At 37.9% G+C, this 22,104-nt stretch overlaps 1 protein-coding gene across 3 annotated transcripts in view; it reads right to left on the reverse strand.

The window, feature by feature from the left end:
- Positions 1-22,104, reverse strand: part of LOC126202870 (tau-tubulin kinase homolog Asator) — a 624,922-nt gene that overhangs the window by 41,136 nt on the left and 561,682 nt on the right. For 2 of the 3 annotated variants that reach the window (XM_049936900.1, XM_049936901.1), the window contains 3 exons: positions 16,975-17,096; positions 15,510-15,746; positions 3,268-3,515 (listed from right to left, as the gene is read on the reverse strand). In XM_049936900.1, coding sequence (XP_049792857.1) covers positions 3,268-3,515; positions 15,510-15,746; positions 16,975-17,096 — 607 coding nt within the window. The remainder of the gene's footprint in view (positions 1-3,267; positions 3,516-15,509; positions 15,747-16,974; positions 17,097-22,104) is intronic. The other variant, XM_049936902.1, reaches the window with a different exon arrangement.

Consider the following 22,104-nt stretch of genomic DNA (forward strand, 5'->3'; position numbering starts at 1 on the left):
GATGCTGTGATATGAAAATGATTAGCTTCTCAGAGCATTCACACAAGGTTGGCGCCGGTGGCGACACCTACAACGTGCTGACATGAGGAAAGTTTCCAACCAATTTCTCATTCACAAACAGCAGTTGACCGGCGTTGCCTGGTGAAACGTTGTTGTGATGCCTCGTGTAAGGAGGGGAAATACGTACCATCACGTTCCCAACTTTGATAAAGGTCATATAGAATCCTATTGCAATTGCGGTTTATCGTATCGCGGCATTGCTGCTCGTGTTGGTTGAGATCCAATGACTGTTAACAGAATATGGAAACTGCGGGTTCAGGAGGATAATACGGCACGCCGTGCTGGATCCCAACGGCCTCGTATCACTAGCAGTCGAGATGACAGGCATCTTATCCGCATGGCTGTAACAGATCGTGCAGCCACGTCTCGATCCCTGAGTCAACAGATGGGGACGTTTGCAAGACAACAACCATCTGCACGAACAGTTCAACTACGTTTGCAGCAGCATGGACTATCAGCTCGGAGACCATGGCTGTGGTTACCCTTGACGCTGCATCACAGAGAGGAGCACCTGCGATGGTGTACTCAATGACAAACCCGGCAAAACGTCATTTTTTCGGATGAATCCATGTTCTGTTTACAGCATCATGATTGTCGCATCCGTGTTTGGCGACATCACGGTGAACACACACTGGAAGCGTGTATTCGTCATCGCCATACTGGCATATCACCCAGTGTGATGGTATGGGGTGCCATTGGTTACACATCTCCGTCACCTCTTGTTCACATTGACGGCACTTTGAACAGTGGACATTACATTTCAGATGGGTTACGACCCGTGGCTCCACCCTTCATTCGATCCCTGCGAAACCCTACATTTCAGCAGGATAATGCACGACGGCATGTTGCAGGCCCTGTAGAGGCCTTTCGGGATACAGAAAATGTTCGACTGCTGCCCTGGCCAGCACATTCTCCAGATCTCTCACCAATTGAAAACGTCTGGTCAATGGTGGCTGAGCAACTGGCTCGTCACAATACGCCAGTCACTATTCTTGATGAACTGTGGTATCGTGTTGAAGCTGCATGGGCAGCTGTACCTGTACATGCCATCCAAGCTCTGTTTGACTCAATGCCCAGGCGTATTAAGGCTGTTATTATGGCCAGAGGTACTGATTTCTCAGGATCTATGCACCCAAATTGCGTGAAAATGTAATCACATGTCAGTTCTAGTATAATATATTTGTCCAATGTGGATCTTTAGTGGATTTTCCATTGTTTGATTTTCACCATACAATTCTTGCAGAACATCCAACTGTCAGGTATACTTCCAACAATTCAGAAACCTTACAATTTAAATGCCATTAAAAATGTGAAATGGACTTCCAATGTTGTTGGCTTATGCAATTAAAATGTATCATTTCCTTTCAATATATTGAAATAAAATACTTCCACCAACTGTATAGCACAGAAAAGAAAACTAATAAAATTTTTTCTTTGTGATATTCATTTTTCTCAAACCAAAAATAGTAAGGTCTTACTTGTGAAGCATTCAAAAAATTTTGTTGTTGTTGGGCAGTGTAATTTGCCTTTTAAGATTAATCGGATAGCAACTGAAGCAATGAATTAAAATTTGTGACCTGGTCGGGACTTGAACCCGGGTCTCCGGCTTACTACGAGGTATAGGTAGGATTTCCCCGTTACGTACAAAGCTGGGTGTGCTATTCCAATATCAGACAGTTTGGGCAATAGTGATGATTTAAGAGGGGGGGAAATGGGCTAAAGGTGTGAACTGAAGTTTGTGTTAGAGGGACGGCACTGGACTAGGGTAGTCCTTGCAACTGTGGTAGCCACAATGTGGTGTAGTAAATTATAATTCATTACTCAGCTTCTATTTTTATCAAAGATAAATCATAAAATTAGCACTTCTTTGTGAGTTTCTTCATTTTTACTGAAGCCACACTGGTCAATCCATATTTTTGTAGACAACTTGAGTTAATATACTGCAAACATAATATTAAATTCATGGTTTGACAATATGCACAGCTGCCAGCAATTGCTGTATTTGGTACTGGGATTATTACATTCTTCTTTAAGCATGAGGATATTTGGTCTGTCTCATATATTCTACATACTAGGTGAAACAGCTTTGTTGTGGTTGGTTCTCCCAGGGATCTTCATGGTTCAGAGTCACTGTCATCTCCTAGGGGCACCTTTTTTAACTTAGGCCTCTTCAGCACTCTCTCAAATTATTCTCGCAGTATCAGAGCCCCTGTCCAACCCCTACCGCTTCCTTTTCATAATACTGTCTTCCAGTACATTTCCTTCGTACAGCTATTTTATATATTCCTTCCACCTTTCAGTCTCCTCCTCAAGTATAAAAAATGGCTCTGAGCACTATGGGACTCAACATCGTAGGTCATAAGTCCCCTAGAACTTAGAACTACTTAAACCTAACTAACCGAAGGACATCACACACACCCATGCCCGAGGCAGGATTCGAACCTGCGACCGTAGCGGTCCCGCAGTTCCAGACTGCAGCGCCAGAACCGCACGGCCACCGCGGCCGGCCCTTAAGTATATCTAGACTACCATTCTCAAATCATATTACTGTTCATGAGTAAGGCCTCTCTTTGCCTAGTTTCATCTTTATCAACTCAAGCAGTACTATCTCTAACCACATTCGATCTTTTATCAACTGAAGTTTGTGGTTGTAGTCCTCTCAATAATAATGTTCGTTTTCTACTACTTTTTTGTGCCATGTGATGGATCAGTGACCAAATGTTTTATGGTGAATACATCAATATTTATTTCTTCTTTCACTTTAATAACACACACACACACACACACACACACACACACACACACAGAGAGAGAGAGAGAGAGAGAGAGATATTAATCACATATTTATTTCAGTAGCAATAAAATATTTTATATTGTCTCTCTTTGGCATGGTCATTTTCACTGAATTTATATCACATTACTATAGCCATTAAAAAGCAATTTACATAGCAAACATTACAGAAAATGTTTAGTGAGAAAGCGCTAGTGCCATAAAAAAAAAAAAAAAAAGACATCTCTGTGGTTAAAAAAAGAAACACACAACTGTTAGCTGTGTACGTCTTTCTCAATCTCCTCACAATCAGTCATCTAATATATCTCACAGAATGCCAGGAAAATACATTACGGTACTGGTAACTATGAAGTATAATGCACACTGTAGTACAGTACACAATAACTTGTTAACTGGAATACAATGCATATACGTACCGCACATGTGGCCCGAGCTGGGGAAGACTCCAAGCATGGGGGAGGCCACCATGCAGATCAACAAAACTTTCTATTCCTGCAATATTAAGGCAGCGTGGCTGAGGTGTTCCACAAGAAGGAACAGCAGGGGATTCTGGCGGTACCGCCTTCACATCGACACCACCACTTACAGGAGGCTGCTGAACATGAGCCCCCATACCACCATTATTGCTGGTGTTGTTATCTGCATGGATGGTCTCATCGTGTGCCTGTATGACATCACAAAGTGTAACACCAGTTTCTCAAGCCAGTCATCAGCCAATGGAACTGACAGAAATTTACAGAAGTGCTGAACAACATGGAAGAAATGCACACTTACAGAGTTCGTTAAATTTGAAACTGTTCTAATGGTGAGATAAGAACATAAAAAAAATGGAAATTATTGTTACATATTAATGCTTTTAAAAATAAAAGAATGGCTTCTCATTTCATATGGCCCAACTAAATACTTTAATCACATCCTTTTTCAGATTTACAAGAAAACTTTAATTTGGAAATGTGCATAGTGTTACATTACCAGTACTTGGTCCTTACTTGAATAACAGAAGACAATATACATAGGATACAACTCTTCAAAAAGAGCTAATGTTCTGGAAAGTTCTGTCTTCTGGCCCTTCTTCTTATTTTTGCTATGAACCATTAGCCCTGCTATCTTGCTTTATGATACTCATTTCATAGTCATCATCTTATGATGATAAATTTGAGGATGTTCCAGTCATGTACATGGAATATGTTTATTAACACAATTTCCTCACATCACTACCATTTAAAAAACTATGTAAAATGTTAGTCATGTGGTGCACTATCGTTCTATCTTCACTAGATTCAAGAATGCATCAATTACGAACCTGTGCATTAGTTTCTATACATTCTTTGCCACGATCAGTATTACAGAATTTGCTGTCAGGGAAGAAATTCACCACTATGACACTAGAGTTAAAGAAAATCTGAATATTCCAAATACACAGGCTGCTTAAGATTAATAAACCGTACCAAGTGAACTGCCTCAATGTTTTCCCCCCCCTTTTCTTTTTCTTTTCTTTTCTTTTCTTTTTTTTAAAATTTCATTTCTTTCTTGGTCAAATCCTTATATCTTTATAACACAAAGCTACTCAAGTATACATCAGACAATATGTCTTATAAGAGATTTATCTGTTATAATCTACAACCAACAATATTAAGTATATATTATGAAGGATACTGTACATAATCTCTGATTTATTTCAGCAGCCTTCCTGCCAACTAGTGTTCCTCCAGTTTTCATTAATGGCATATTACAATAGCCAAGTAATTCTTTGACAGACAGTTACAAAGTCTGCTTGTTATAGAATGAGATCATACAAGGTGTGGATAAAAAATGATGAGACTGATGCTGTCACAAAGTACGCATGGACCAAATATGAACGACTGATAGCCGTGAAGTGTGAAGCCTTCATAGTGGGATGAAGCATCTCTGGTGTGGCCATGGACTTCATTTATGTAACAGCTGTTATTTTGCTTTGCTGTAAAAATGGCAAGTGTAAAAATAAAGCGAGAAATTGTCATGAAGTATCACATCAGACTTGGAAAAACTGCTAATGAAACCTATCTTTTACTGACAGAAGTTTATAGAGAAGTCTGTTTACCACTCCTGCAAGTTTCTGAGTTGATCAAGTGAAAAATGGCTGAGAACATGTTGAAGATGATTTACCTCTGGGATGCTGTTCAGTATCAAAAACAGATGAAAATATCAAAACAGTAGGTAATCTGAATCAATCTGATCACCGCTCGAGTATTTGATCGATTGCCGAAACTGTAGGAATTGACATGGAAAGCTTAAAGCAAATTTTACAAAACAATTATAACATGAGAAAAGTGTGTGTGAAACAGGTGCTGAAGATCCTCATGACTGAGCAAAAAGCACCTTGTGAAAATGTTTTAGAGAGACTTGGAATACCATCGAAAATGATCATAAACAGTGTTAACATATGATGAATCTTGGTTTTTCACTTATGATCCAGAAATTAAGTGCCACTTCATGCACTCGAAGAGCTCAATTGACAGAGAGCGAAAAAAGCTCGAATGAGCAAATCAAGCTCAAAGCGATGACAATTTGTTTTTTTATATTAATGGAATTGTGTATCTTCACTGGGTTCCTGAAAGTCAAATCATTAATCAACATTACTATCTCTTCTTGCTCAATTATGTGCTCACACTGCACTGTCTGCTAAGAGGTTTCTAGGAAGTACAGCTTCTGAGTGTTAGACCACCCATCTTACTTGCCTGACCTAACACTTATCTTTTTCCAAAGGTCAAATCTGCATTAAAAGAAACAGAATTTCAATCAGAATGAGATTTTCACTCTGCACTTGCCCGCGAAAGGCAAAGGTCCCGAGTTCGAGTCTCGGTCGGGCACACAGTTTTAATCTGCCAGGAAGTTTCAGAATTTCAATCAATTGAAGCAGTGAAAGAAAAAGTGGTATGTGTGATTGAGGAGCTCACAGAAGAAGACCTCCAGCACTGTTTCCATCAATGGAACTTTGCATAGAGCATTGTAGGGATAGAACATGGGAGAATATTAAGGGTGACAATGACTAAATATGTACATCTTTTTTAAATAAAATGTTTTGCGGCAATAGTCCCATTATTTTATAGCCACACCTCGTATGCTGTTAAGAGTTTCATGGGTTATCTCAATGGATTCTCTCATTCCTTCTTCAGAGACATCCTTCAACAGCATTTCAGAAGTTCCTCACATCCAGCATTGTGCCTCCATTCTCTCTCAAGCCTTTACTTAACACTTTCAATTTTAACAGCCACATTTAGTCTCCTCACCCTAAAGGGATAACTCTATAATGACTCTGTCAAGAAACAAATTAGCTCAAAATTTTTTATCTTCACATATAGGAGATCAAACTCTAATTTATCTTTGCATCTTGCCAGCCTGTTTATTCATTTTTTCCTTTCATCTTTAATTCATATTTACTCCACACTTTATTCTTTCTGTCATCTCTATACCAAAGTTGGCACAGTGCCTATCTTTAGCTTCATTTTCTCACCCTCTGAGTCCTGCTGGTACCTTTCTGTCTTCCCTGACCAAACCATTTCACCACTCTGAAAAAGTAACATGTAAATGCCAAAAACTTGGATAAGATGAGCCAGCAATTAAATATGAGTGTGTGTTATCTCCATCCAACAGTGAAGGCCATGATCTTTCGCAGCAAAAACCTGAGATGTGTGAAGGTGCATTATGATAATGGAAAATAACTTTTGTTCTTTGCAAGATGTGGCCATTTAGTCTGAATATCATCCTTCAGTTTTTCCAACAGTCAACTTAACGCTCCCATGGTGATGGTGCAACCTTGTTGTGGTCACTCTCAGAAAAAGTTGCTGTAAGTTTTTCTGCAGATGGAATCATTCCCTATTTCTTTGGTGGGACCTTTTGTCATCCACTATGATTCATCTACTGTAAAACAACAGAGAAACTCAATCGCATAAGGTTTAACTAAGTCCAAACATCCTTGAGCAATAGTACTTTTTTATCTTTGGTCAACAGTCATCCATTGAGCAGAAAGATTTGCCATGGCCAAGATTTCATGTAAAGCATGGCCATGAACAATTGAGATCATTGCAGTGTCAGGAAGCCTGCATATCCTTGACTGACATTCAGTGAATATTCACGAATATTCAATAACCTCTTTGATCATACAGGTTCTGAGCCCTCATTATCTCCATTAGATACAGAATAATTTTTAAATTTTGGCATCTCATTTCTTTACTATAGAAACTATGTAGCAAGGACTGTTTAATGTCCAATCCTGTATATTAGTTATGGCAAAACATTTTAAAATAGGATACTTTACCTTAAATCATAACTGAATGTAATCCATTTTCAAAGAAGTATTGACATAATTATTTACATGATCATTACAAACAAACAGCTAAATGAACCTCTGTGAAACTTTGCAGTTGGCATCTAAAGAGTTTTACATTTAAAAAAAACACAGTAGTTTGGCTACATTAATGTCATCTTTGTCTTCAGCTGAATACTTCTCGAACATCCCTCATACAATCTCTCTCTGTGTCTCTTTATGCAATTTAGGCAAATGAGTGAAAAAAATACTTTAATATTTGAACTGATTAGAATCTAATAGGTGGATAACTGACTGATTTGGAATACTGCTTACATGACAGTACTCTTAATTTTGCCTTAGCTGAGACCGAAAAAAAAGATAAGTATTACCTTAAGAGACCAAGTACCACCCTGCTAGTAGTGTTGCCATAACAAGCTGATTTTCCTTAGTGTAAGAATCTTACAATTCTTGAGTAAGTTTCTTTATGTGCTCAAGCCCTACTACTAAGTTGTAATCAGTATGTTCAATAATGAGAATATAAAATACTTCACCAGCGATAATGCCGCCAGAATAGTATCCTTAATGTAATATTGGGAAAATATCTATAGTACTGGAGTTTTGTTTCTTAATTAAAATCTCAAAACCACCTACAGTTGTTTAAGTTATAACTTTCTTAAATAAGCATAAATAATTAACTAATAACTCATCGAACTGAAGACAAACATACAGAAATGCTTTGCTAAAGTAAACAGTATTCTGAAACAGAAATGATGCATATTAGTAATTGGGATGGACTGCTAGCATTTCACAAGCAAGTAACTCAGGTTGAAAGTGCTTAACATATAACAGGCACAGATAAAAACAACAAGTATAAGTTAGGGTACAAATGCAAGCAAAGGCAACATTCACATTTCAAAGGCTCATGGGTGCACAACTAGACTACATAATTAACATTAGGAAGTAAAGCAGAATGAATGAAACTATATACAGTTGCTGCTGCTGCTTATTTTATTATTATTATATGAAAACTTATTTTGAAAGTAGGAAAGATGGCATGTGATAAAAGATTTATTGGGCTAACTGTCTTGTATAACAAAAATATTTTGGTATGCTTATTTCCTAAATAACATTAATGTACCATGCACTGGAATAAATTTGAATTGCAGTAAAATATATACATTTATCAATTGGTGAAGACATTACACAGGAGAAATAACAGGCAAATTGGAATAAAAATCTGATATGCTATTACCTATTGCAGACATTTTCTACAATACAAAACAGCAATTCAAATAATTATTGACTTAAAAACAGCCAAATTTTACATAGAACTCATAAATTAATGCACAATGCAACTGTAGATTGGAAGGCAATGGAATCTCAAACTACAGGATACAGCATTTTTTTAAAAATAAACCTATCAGAGCTTCCACATGTCTCAGTGCATGTCATTCCTGCACTGTGTTACAAGTAAGAAAAAAAGATGATTGCTCACAAAGGACAAATCAAATGATGAAATGGAATCTTAAAATACTAATTTTGTTAGCATCTGAAACATGAGAGGCATACAAAATATTTACTTAACAGTGCACAGCAAAACACAATTTAATAAAAAGTGTTGCTATGCTATTAGCAGAATTATAAGTACATGTGCTCCACTCTAAGCCAATTAAGATAATTTCAAGTCTGAATTGATTACAATGACTGTGGATGCCATAATATATCATGCAGTCATTCTTATTCAATACCAAGAAATAATAAAAAATAAAAGAAATATTTATATAGGTTGACTCTTACACAGAAGACTAGAGCAACCAGCCACTTTTTACAATGCTATTTATTTACTTAAACAGCACCATTACCACTTTTGAACTGATAGGTTCATCTTCAGACTTTTATATTTCATTTTTTGTTTCCCCACCTGACAAAACTTCCTTGGGGTGGTGATGCCCTACAGCCAAAAGAAAATGTGAGACAACGTCTTTTTAATTGTCATTGTGCCTCACGATGATTTTAAGTGATGTAAACAAATAATTATTATTATATGGAAGATGTTTCAATTATTTACAATGAAGAACGCGCACTGGAACGTAAAGGCACAGATTCTTCATTGTAAATAATTGAAATATCTTCCATTTAATAATAATAATAATTTGTTTACATCACTTAAAATCATCCCGAGGCACAATTACAATTATAAAGACATTGTCTCACATTTTGTTTTGGTTGTAGTGCATCACCACCCCAAGTAAGTTTCATCGAGTGTAGTGGTGGTGGTGGTAGTAGTAGTAGTAGCTTTATTCATCCATAGATCTCTTTTTTACAATGATATAGCACATGTCAAAGTATTTACAAGTTTAGACCAATTTAAAATAAGCTAATGGATATACACATATATTTACAGACTTCTAGTTAGAGACAATTATTAAATTTACTCCTCGCCTACAATACTTTTTTTACAAATAACTTATTAAATAATGTAATGCCACACTGCTCACTCATATCTCACTATTAGTCACTGCACACACTACACACACACACACACACACACACACACACACTCACTGGTGATCCCTGGGCCATTTTCTGTACCGCAACTTCCCATTTCCTATCCTGAAAAACTGAGTCAGCATCCCTCCACAATGAGTAAGATGTTGAGCTCAGAAAGAGGAAGAAGTGTTAATATTGTGCTATGCATAGCTTGGGGGTAAGTATTTCTAGGACAGAAAAAAGGAGGTAAAAAACATAAATTAAAGGTGTTATGTGGAATGTTGGATGGTGTTATGTGGAATGTTGGATGTTTTATAATCATTATTATTATTATTATTATTATTATTATTATTATTATTATTAATTTGTATAACATTTTTTTATCAAAACCCTCTCTTTTCTACGTAATCCTTCAATTTATAAAATGTATTGCATAACAGGTACTTTTTAGCTGCCTTTTTAAACAAGTGTATTTTTGAAATTTCTTTAATCTCTTTTGGTAATTTATTGTACAGTTTTACTCCTTGGTAGAAAATGCTGTTTTGAGTTTTATGTTTATCTTTTCTTGACAAATGTAAGTTGAGTCTATCTCTTGTTGCATGGTCATGGACAGAGCTGTTTGTGCAGTAATTACCAATGTTATTTTTGATGTGTATAACTGACTGGTAAATGTGTTCACATGGAGCAGTTAAAATCCCCAGTGTTTTGAACAGATCATCACAATGAGATCGACTAGTATTTTTGGTTATTATTCTTATGGCTCTTTCCTGGAGTTTGAAAATCGTGTTCACATTTTGTGCATTTGTTCCCCCAAAAAGAATGCCATAGCTAAGAACTGAGTGTATATATGAATATTATGTAACTAAAAGACACTGCATGTTATACACTGATGATAGGATTCTAAGGGCATAACATGCTGATGGCATTCTGTTTGCAAGTACCTTCGTGTGTTCACACCGCTTCAACTTAGAATCAATATTCATTCCTAGAAATTTTGCATTTGTTACGCAGTCTGTAGAAGTGCCATCTACATTTAATTTAACATAGTCATTTTTCCTCTTCAAACTGAAATTCATGGCATAAGGTTTTATATATATTAAATGTCACTTTATTGCTTATTGACCAATCATAATCTTCCTTGAGAGTTTCATTTGCTTTCTCAGCAAGGAGTTCTCTTGTTTTGTCAGTGAATACAATATTGCTGTCATCAGCGAAGAGAATTTTTTCACCATGAGTAACACTACTGGGAAAGTCATTGATGTATGAGGAATAGTATTGGTCCTAATATGCTACCTAGCGGAAACCCTACATTAATGTATTTTGGTTCTGATAAGTGTTTTTTCTAAATGTTTAGATCTATTTGAAGTACGTGTTATCTCTACTCTTTGTACCCTATCTGATAAGTACGATTGAAACCAGTAATTAGCTACCTGCCCCTCTTATTCTTAATGCTTCAAATTTATTTAATAGAATCTTTTAATCAACTGTATCAAACGCCTTAGAAAGAGCCAAAAATATGCCTGTGATACACTCATCTGTATCAAGAGCATCAAGTACAACTTTTGTGAATTCTACTATGGCTTACTCTGTATTTTTGCCACCAAACTGTGATTCGCTTAAAAGATTGTTTCTATTAGTTTTGAGAATGGTGACAGCAGGGAAATTGGCCAGTAATTTTCTATGCCTTCTGCATTACCTTTCTTAAGCAAAGGTACAACTCTTGCCTGTTTTAACTGCTCTGGAAATGTCCCTGATGTGAAGGATTCATTTATTATATTTGTTAAGGGGCCTTGTATAATCCATACGCATTGTTTCAGTACACACATTGGTACTTCATCTAAGCCTACTGACTTTTTATTTTTTAGTTTTTGAACAGTTTTATTGACTTCATTCTCTGTGGTAGGAAGTAACATCAGAGTATTTAGTGCAACATTATTTACAGGTGTTATATTTGTTTTGGGGAATTTTTGCTGCAACTTCTCTGCAGTACTTGAAAAATGCTCGTTTACATAGTTTGCTAAATGTTGTGGATCATTTATTACCTTACTGGCCTCCCTTAGCAGTACATTATTCTGCATTTGTTTGCCTCTCCCTGTTTCCTTTTTTATAACATCCCAGACTGCTTTGCTTTTATTCTCTGCGTTATATATTATTTTGTCATTACATGGGGAAATAAAACACGAAATAAATGTAAAGCATGAACTAGCCATCTGAAGATGAACCTATCGGTTTGAAACCGGTAATGGTGCTGTTTAAGTAAATAAATAGAATTGTAAAAAGTGGCTGGTTGCTGTAATCTTCTGTGTAAGAGTCAACCTATATTTTGCGCACAGCCACAGGCTCAAAATGTCAGTTTCTGACAAAATAGCAAAACAAATAATTACCTCGAACAGTGACCACTGCACAGAAGATGGAACAAACATTAAACTTGCAAAATTGAGGAGCTGTACTTCGGCAGCAGTAATGAATGAAGAGAGTTGGTGATGGAATACAAATCTGACATATTTTTATTTTACAAGAAATGTACCTGGTGCCTTATCTCTGCTGTTCCTGAAGGTATTTTCAATCTTATCTTTATGGTGTGTATGTGGAGTCAAACAACTTAAAGGCTGCTATTGGCACATTGTTCTCATTCCTAACAAAATTCTCTAAAGTTTAATATTTTCAGCTACTTTGGTACAGCAGCCCTACAGTAGTCTGATGTGATATTCAATCCAAGTATACTTACTCAACATCATTAAAAATAATAACTGCGCCGGGTTAACCTGTCGCCAGCACACCAATGGGCAAAGACGTAGCACGAAGATCGATAGTAGGCACCGGATCAAGCGCCTATCTTGAGTGAGGCCAGAGACACACTGGCAAGCAACACGCCACCAACGCCCTCTCAACAGCAAGTATTTAGGGTGCCGCCACTATCCAGAGGGTCTGACTGATTCACTCTTCCAGTTTGGCGTCTGTCATTCACTCGCAGAGCGGGCTCAGTTCAAATCGCAGGTTATGACAGCACTTAGTGACCAGATTAGTGACCATAGTGGCACCAGCAATGAGTCTAAAGTTTGTAATAGCAAGATTATCGGTATAGTCTGCAACAGGGTTATTACTGATGAGTTCGTACCACGAACGTGGGCTCTATTCCTGTTAAGTAGCAGCTTCGTGTAAAAAAAGAACCGTATTGATGTACATGTGAATTTGTGTTGTAGAAAGAGGATACCGTCCACCCACCTTTAACAACATCCTCTCCCTTGCGGAACAAGACACTACAATAACCATTTCCAACTACGATGGCACGATTTGTGTGCTACAATACAACAGGTAGTCGTAAAGTTTTAATTATCCCCGAGACAAAACTGAGCTCAAATTGTGAAACTTGCTCCTTCTCTACATATCAGCCCTCCAATGCAACACATCCTTCCCAACAATGGCTGATGCAGTGGAGAGACCTCAGCAGCAGAAGTCTGCAACTTAGCTGTTTGAGAAATGTACCACCTCAAAAAAATCACCTCGTCAGCATTCTGAAAATGCCATTCGTGCAACGATTTCTTCCTCTGACAAAAGAGAAAGGAGTCACTGGGCGCTGTGTCAGGACAGTATGGGACTGAGGCAAAATTTCATAGCAGTACATATAACTGTATCTCGTGCAGAGTGAGTTGGAGTATAGCTGCCACTCCTTTGGACAGATTCTCCTGGCACTTCATCTTGACTCCTCCTGTAATCTTATCAGGGAATTCCAGTAATATACTCCTATGACAGTTTGCTTTTTATGAGCATCATCTGTTAGCACTACACAATGTCAATCTCAAAAACTCTCAGTATAACAGTGTCTGATTATGAGCAGTTCTCAGCCTTCTCTGGTGGAGGTGAATCCACAAGTTTCCACTAATTTGCTTCTTTAAATCATCCCTGGAGATTAGGCATCTAAAGCAGTCCTCTGCACTGTTCTGACACAGCTGCTGCATGTGTTTGACAGACTTTCTGAATGCGTGTGAACAGTCCTAACCCTAGTGGCTGACGACCTCGATAGAGTTCGAAATGTCGTGCCAGATGCCAAAAAAGATCGACGAACTTTTTCCACTATCTCGTAAATTGTGTTACACTACGAGCACTGGGATCCCCATTTCTTTTGTGATCCATCACTCTTCACAGACGGATAGTACGCCACTCCGTTCTTTGTATTTGTTTGGCCACAGTGAAAATATCCGCCAGAAAACTAATTACCATACCTACTCCACATAATTGAGGCCTGAGCCACTTTGTGCGACTCCTCTAGCAGCGAGCTACAGTACTGTAATATAGGGATTTTAATGTATACCACAGCTACAGAGAACAAATTTATTATTATTATTATTATTATTATTATTTATTATTTATGAATTCTCCCAATAATGGAAGACATTAAGCAAATGACATTAAGCAAATGACAATCAACTTTTTTTCTGGTTCTTCTTGTTGCTCCAATAGATCTTCATTCTTTTTGAGAAGGCTTGCTTTCGCTCTTCTGACCACTTCGGTCTGTACTGTTTTTGTTTTGGTTGCTCTGGTAAAACTTTCCACTTCTCTACTTTGTGCTTAAAAGTATCTCTGTCTGAAATATCGGTTGCTGTTATATCCGCGTTGGTGAGGTCTTTTCTAACTTCGATCATCCAAGGTGTTGAAGCTTTAAGTGAGGTTACGTAATTTATTAGCTTTCTGGTCAAACGGTTTTCTGGTAATCTGCTAAGATGACCAAAGAATTTCAGTCGCCTTTTCTTAAAATCAATTTCTATGTTTGAAAACTTTTCTGTTGTTATTATTATTATTATTATTATTATTATTATTATTTTTTTTTTTTTTTTTTTTTTTTCGCTTGAAGTGGTTCCCCTGTCTATTGTGAAGACAGCGTAAACCTTGCTGAGATGCTGTTGCAATTATTGACCTTTCCTTATGTTTTGCTGTCATTCTCAATTTCCTAGGAATGAATACAGTACCACATTAATTTTAAATTTCTCTGTCTACTGGGCACAAACAACTACTCTTCAAATGACAGTTTAATGAGAGCAGAACGCACATTTTCTTTTGACAATGAGCATCACATGAAGTACCTTACAAGCAGCCTCTGTTTGAATGAATTCGAACTGTACATCGCAGAAACAAAATAACAAATATTTTTTGAAGTTCCTCAGAAAATCTATCTGGGAAACATTAGGAGTGGGTCCTGTATACCAAGCAACAGATAGCCAGCATCATGCTCTCGATTAACATTTCTCTAAATCCAACCAACTTACTATATAGGTCATAGTTCTTCACTAACTTTCTCTCATTCTCTATTTTTTTAAATTTATTCTTGAGAATGGGCTTACTGGTTTAAAATCATCTTGCATTCCTCTATTTGATCTCAAACCTCACATACAGGGTGGGATTATAGCTGTGAATATTTTTTTATTTATCATTACTTATCACTGATATTTCACGGACCTAAAAGACAAAGGACTGGTAATTGTTTACCCTTACATAATCTCAGGAAGGTGCGAAGAAAAGAATGAAAAAAGTTAGGAGGAAAGAATAACTAAAAAAGTTGTCCACAGTTATAGCCCCTTATGCAACTTTTTCACTTTCTGCCCACCTCGTATTTGTTTATCGCTCAGTTGTGACTTTGCACAGGTACACTTTAATGTTAGACTTCATTTCCACGAAACTGACTTCTTAGTAATGTCTGAATACAACCGTAGAGGATATCTCATTGGCAGTTTGTTTTTCTATAATAGCAATGACAGGGGACATTAGAAATTGCCTAACCCAAGTCAACAAGCTAGCAAAATGAATCAATGTCACTAGCGGTTACAAGCAGTACACACGATTCAGTTACTATCATTACGAGCTTGCTCATCTATTACAAGTTACCTGAGGCGAGTTCTTCTCTTGGCGGGAGTCCTCACTGATGCGGGACAGCTGGGGCGCCTCGGCCACCAGGCCCTGAGGCTGGTGCTGCTGCGGAGGCGCCACTTGCTGGTGAGGGTGAGGAGGCGTCGCAACCCCCGCCACCTGCGACGGCAGTGGGGATCCCGTGCCAGCGGCTGGGCTCCCGCCCTGCGGCTGCGGGCTCGCGCCATCCGCACTCGGTGGGAATGCGGGGTGGTGCTGCCACATTGTAAAAATAGTACCTCGCAGCTTCCTCTGGGTCGAATTGTTCCCTCCTACTGTAATTCTGTTCCTCGAATGTCTAGCACGTGTTTGCTCATGATCATTGAACCGACTGACTTTTTTCTTTGATTATGCGTGTTAATTTGAGGGAAATGAATCTTTTCAACTTCACTGTGATCTGTATGTTTCAGATATTTTTAGGTTTTGATAATATAATCCTACAAAAATCTCTCGAGTATCTCCATCAAAAATATACAACAAGTTTATAAATGTACCTCAACTTAAGTATGCAAAATTCCTATTTCAGTCACGTTCTTGTCCACAGCAGCTTTTAGAAAGGTATGGTAAATAAACTACTTTAGAAAAGTTTGGAGAAGTTAGCCAACCTATTGTCCCTGCATTACTGCCCAGGGATTCTCATGACAAATTACAGCTTCATAGCAGTCAGTGCTAAAATTAAAATTCACGACACTGAAATCTGAGAAGAAAAATTCTTGCACAGTCCTTATTCTTGTTATACAGTATTGTGCACTCAGAAAAAAGAAGACACGACATACATGCAGGCTGCAATATAATTGTGAAATTTTTAATCAGCTAATGTAATCAGAGGAAACAAATGACTACATAAAAAAGAACAGAAATCCATTGCTACTTAAAAAAGCTTATTAACAGCAAGTGCATGTGGATGATGCTGGTTTTAACAACCATCTACCTTTCAGAGATAGAGGGGGCTCTCTTATTACAATATAGTACCAACAAAATGCAGCAGAACGTTAAGTGATCATCTATGTGAATACCCATATGTCCATGAAGCAGTCTGCACTAATAAAGAAACAGAAGATATGAAAATATGGATTCAAATGTTTAATATTGTGAAACAGCACCACAGGCAAGAAACAAATGTTGTTCCAAGAGGTGCACAGTCACCGGGAACTGTCTCCAAATCGAGCTAATCGACAAAAATAATGACGAAAAATGAAGGTTACGGCTCAGCATACTGCCGAATGATAAAAATTGCAGCCAAATGGAACTATCCTCAGTGGAAAAGGATACAACTTGATAACGCAGAAAAGCTGCCGATACATCTCGAAAGCGTACAACAGGGGGAAAAGGAAAATGCAAAATGCTTATCAAAATGGAGTCTAAGAAAAGTAAAGGAATGTTTGTGCCAACAACAGAACCACAAGCAGAGCAGTGCACACTAGACGCAGAGGTGTTGGCGCACCTGCGAGGCCAGCTGTGCCTGGTGCCTGTGTTCTGGGCTTTGTAGGTTCTCTCCGCGCCACTCATTATCTGTCTCCTCAGAGTCGTCAAACTGAGACTTCCACTGAGATGCCAAAGTTAGACCTGAAAAGCAAAGAAATACACAAATGTTACAAACATAAATTTTATAAAAAAAATAGTAAGCTAAATGTCAAACTGGCATATCAGGCTAAATGAGCTACTATTAGTTTGTGAAGTATAAGGCAGAACTGATGGGCAAACTGGGCTAATTGCCTTCAGCAAGCAAAATGTATAGTACCACCGATACATGGGTATAAAAGTAAAAGTCAATGCTGCCAAGTTTTCAGAACTAATAGTTCCTTCATCGAACAGGATACAGAATAGATTGAAGAAGTGTCAAAATGAAGAGCAAGTCACTCAGGCCCATGATGACAGAGACCCAGCTGCTGTGAGGACAAATCTAAAGGCACAGTCCAACACATACACTCACGACAATCCCTCTCGTTTTTGTTATACACTGCGACAGCAGTACTCTGAGCAGACAGAAAGCTATGTTTCTCAATACGATACCATGTGGAGAAAAACAGTATCATTTAATTGATTTGTAACATAATTTTTACGATAGGAACCATATGCAGTGCCATAAAAATTGACACTCACTAAAAATCACACCACATTTGTCTTTATTTAGTATCCTAAGGATGCTGGGAAGTATGAAATGAAATGTTACAGGACAGGTTTGATTGACTGATTGATTGATCGATTATTGTGATTCTCTTCTAACCAGATATTTGCCAAACAATGTCATTTTCGTCTAGTAAATAGCAGAAGATCCGACTGACTGCAGGAAGGTGATGTATATTGACTCGAAAAGGTGAAGCTTTCTTTACTACACTTTCAATTGAATCAGTCAGTGTCCAATGTAGGAAACACAAATGCAATGCAATACCCTGATTATTTAAGGTATGAAATAAGCCCCTCAAACTGTAGCTGAAGGGAAAATTACACAGACATGATAATAAAATTTCAAAACCAATAAAACAGTGTCCCACCACAGAAGAAACCAATCCCACAATTACAATTACATCCTAGCCATAAACGGTAAGAATCTTGAACAAATTTACTTTTGAAGCAAAAGCAATTACATCTACAAAAATATCTGTGTATAAGAAAATCAAGTGAAGTGCAAGAATGTTTGAATTATTAGACTCCATACAAAATTATTAAGTGTCGAGAAAAGTGCCTATGATGATAAGAAAAGACAACAACAGAAATGTACATTTCTCATGCATGAAGCAGGTGTATCTATTCTCCAGCTTTTAGTGGAGTGACCTGCAATTATACACACAGTCAGAAGTATTTCTTCATAAATAAGTTGTTCCTTATGTCACTGTGCTTCAGCCATTCTTACATTTATTTCAGAATTATCCAGTCTCTTGGTAATTTACTAAAGCCTGGAATGCAAAAATATAACTGCTTCATCAATTAAGTAGAAAAATAATTAAAAACAAACATAAATCTAATGGCTGGCTTCTTTGCCTCTAGAGGTGCTAGTATTGTACCTACTGTCACACATAACAATTTTCACAGCAGTGTCACAACTGTATGTGTTAGATTGTAATAGGGGTGTCAGAGAATGTATGTGACAGACGTTACGTTCACAGAATGTTTACCAATGTGCCACTTGTGACCAACTCCCTCTGATACCTCCCCTTCCATCTTTGTCTACCCTTGTCCTTGTCACAGCTGACTCACTGTCTTTGTGGGATCCGAGGGAACTGTCCTTCCCCAGATATCCCTCTATCATCTCTGAAGAAGGAACTACACAGTTCCGACAGCTCGATAGTGTTCACTTTTATATGTGCCTATTGGGCACCTGTGGTCTAGCGGTAGCATCTCTGATTAGTAATCAAAATGTCCTCAGTCTCAGGTGCAAAGCCCGTCACCACCTTAATTTTAATTAGTAATCAAGCATTGCCAGCCAAAGACTTCTTATGCCGGAAGTCACACTCGTTCTGCCAACTGCCTTATTAAGGAGGACAGAGGAGTGGACAGAGGTTCATGGCACACTCTTGTCCTTGGGGTGGGAAACTGCCCCTAAAGGTGGAAGAATCAGCAATTATCAATGCCATGAGGATGCAGAAGGAAGCCACTGCATTAAAGACACATAATGTGTGGCCTGCAATTGGAAAAGTGTCATGGTGATCTCTCCATTGGCAAAATATTCTGGAATAGTCCCCCATTCGGATCTCCAGGAGGGGACTGCCTCGGTGTGGTGACCATGAGAAAAAGATTGAATAACCAGCGAAAGGATAACGTTCTATGGGTTGAGGTGTGGAATGTCAGAAGCTTGAACATAATAGGGAAGCTAGAAAATACAGAAACGGAAATGCAAAGGCTTAATCTAGATATAGTAGGGGTCAGTGAAGTGAAATGGAAAGAAGACACGGACTACTGGTCATATGAGTATATGGTAATATCAACAGTAGCAGAAAATTGTACAATGGGAGTAGGATTCATTATGAATAGAAAGGTAGGGCAGAGCGTATGTTACTGTGAACAGTTCAGTGAAAGGGTTGTTCTTATCGGAATCGACAGAAAGCCAACACTGACAAAAAAAGAGAGAGAGAGAGAGAGAGAGAGAATAAGAGGATACTGAAAGGGTAATACCGTACATAAAGGAAGATGAAAAACTGATGGTCATGGGGGACTGGAATGCAGTTGTAGGAGAAAGAATAGAAGAAATGGTTACAGGAGAATACAGGTTTGGGATGCTGAATGAGAGAGGAGAAATACTAATTGAGTTCTGTAATAAATTTCAGTTAGTAACAGTGAATATTCTGTTCAAGAATCACAAGAGGAGGACGTATGCCTGGAAAAGGCCGGGTTATATGGGAAGATTTCAGTTAGATTACATCATTGTCAGACAGAGATTCTGAAATCAGATACTGGATTGTAAGGCATAACCAGGAGCAGATATAGACTCAGATCACAATGTAGTAGTGATAAAGAGTAGGCTGAAGTTTAAGAGATTAGTCAGGAAGAATCAATATGCAAGGAAATGGGATGCAGAAGTATTAAGGTATGACAAGATACACTTTAAGTTTTCTAAGGCTATAGATACAGGAATAAGGAATAGCCCAGTAGGCAGCACAGTTGAAGAGGAATGGACATATCTAAAAAGAGCAATCACATAAGCTGGAAAGAAAAACGTAGGTACAAAGAAGGTTATTGTGAAAAACCATGGGCAACTGAAGAAATACTGCAGTCAGTCGATGAAAGAAGGAAGTACAAAAATGTTCAGGGAAATTAAGGAATACAGAAATACAAGTCACTTACGAATTAAATAAATAGGAAGATCAGAGAAGCTACTACGAAATGGCTGCATGAAAAATGTGAAGAAATCAAAAAAAGAAATGATTGTCAGAAGGACTGACTCAGCATATAGTAAAGTCAAAAGAACCTTCATTAAAATTTAAAGCAATGTGGTAGCACTAAGAGTGTAACAGGAATTCCACTGATAAATGCAGAGGAGAGAATGGATAGGTGGATAAAGTACGTTGATGCCTCTATGAGGAGTAAGATTTGCCTGATGTGATAGAAGAAGAAACAGGAGACAGTTTAGAGGAGATAGGGGATCCAGTACTAGAACCAGAATTTATAAGAATTTTGGAGGACTTAAGATCAAATAAGGCAGAAGGGATAGACAACATTCCATCAGAATTTCTAAAATTGCTTGGGGGGGGGGGGGGGGCGGGCAGAGGCAAAAAAAAGGCTATTCATGTTGGTGTGTAGAATGTATTAGTCTGGCTACACACCCTCTGACTTTCGGAAAAACATTGACCACACAATTCCGAAAATGGCAAGAGCTGACAAGTGCGAGAATTATCACACAATCAGCTTAACAGCACATGCATCCAAGTGGCTGACCAAAATAATATACAGAAGAATGGAAAAGAAAATTGAGGATGTGTTAGACGACGATCAGTTTGAGTTTAGGAAAGGTAAAGGCACCAGAATGACGATTCTGACAGTGCCACTGATAATGGAATAATGCAGGAGAAAAAAAAACTGGCGTTCTACGGATCGGAGCATGGTATGTCAGATCCCTTAATCGGGCAGGTAGGTTAGAAAATTTAAAAAGGGAAATGGATAGGTTAAAGTTAGATATAGTGGGAATTAGTTAAGTTCGGTGGCAGGAGGAACAAGACTTTTGGTCAGGCGAATACAGGGTTATAAATACAAAATCAAATAGTGGTAATGCAGGAGTAGGTTTAATAATGAATAAAAAAATTGGTGTACGGGTAAGCTACTACAAACAGCATAGTGAACGCATTATTGTGGGCAAGACAGACACGAAGCCCACGCCTACTACAGTAGTACAAGTTTATATTCCAACTAGCTCTGCAGATGACAGAAATTGAAGAAATGTATGGTGAAATAAAAGAAATTATTCAGGTAGTGAAGGGAGATGAAAATTTAATAGTCTTGGGTGACTGGAATACGAGAGGAGGAAAAGGAAGAGAAGGAAACATAGTAGGTGAATATGGATTGGGGCTAAGAAATGAAAGAAGAAGCCGCCTGGTAGAATTTTGCGCAGAGCATAACAATCATAGCTAACACTTGGTTCAAGAATCATGAAAGAAGGTTGTATACATGGAAGAACCCTGGAGATACTAGAAGATCTCAAATAGATTATATAATGGTAAGACAGAGATTTAGGAACCAGGTTTTAAATTGTAAGACATTTCCAGGGGCAGATGTGGACTCTGACCACAATCTATTGGTTATGAACTGTAGATTAAAACTGAAGAAACTGCAAAAAGTTGGGAATTTGAGGAGATGTGACCTGGATAAACTGAAAGAACCAGAGGTTGTAGAGAGTTTCAGGAAGAGCATAAAGGAACAATTGACAAGAATGGGGGAAAGAAATACAGTAGAACAAGAATGGGTAGCTTTGAGGGATGAAGTAGTGAATGCAGCAGAGGATCAAGTAGGTAAAAAGATGAGGGCTAGTAGAAATCCTTGGGTGACAGAAGAAATACTGAATTTAATTGATGAAAGGAGAAAATATAAAATTGCAGTAAATGAAGCAGGTAAAAAGGAATACAAACGTCTCAAAAATGAGATT

This window comes from Schistocerca nitens, chromosome 9 (assembly GCF_023898315.1).
Source record: "Schistocerca nitens isolate TAMUIC-IGC-003100 chromosome 9, iqSchNite1.1, whole genome shotgun sequence".
In the NCBI taxonomy this organism is placed as follows: Eukaryota; Metazoa; Arthropoda; class Insecta; order Orthoptera; family Acrididae; genus Schistocerca; species Schistocerca nitens.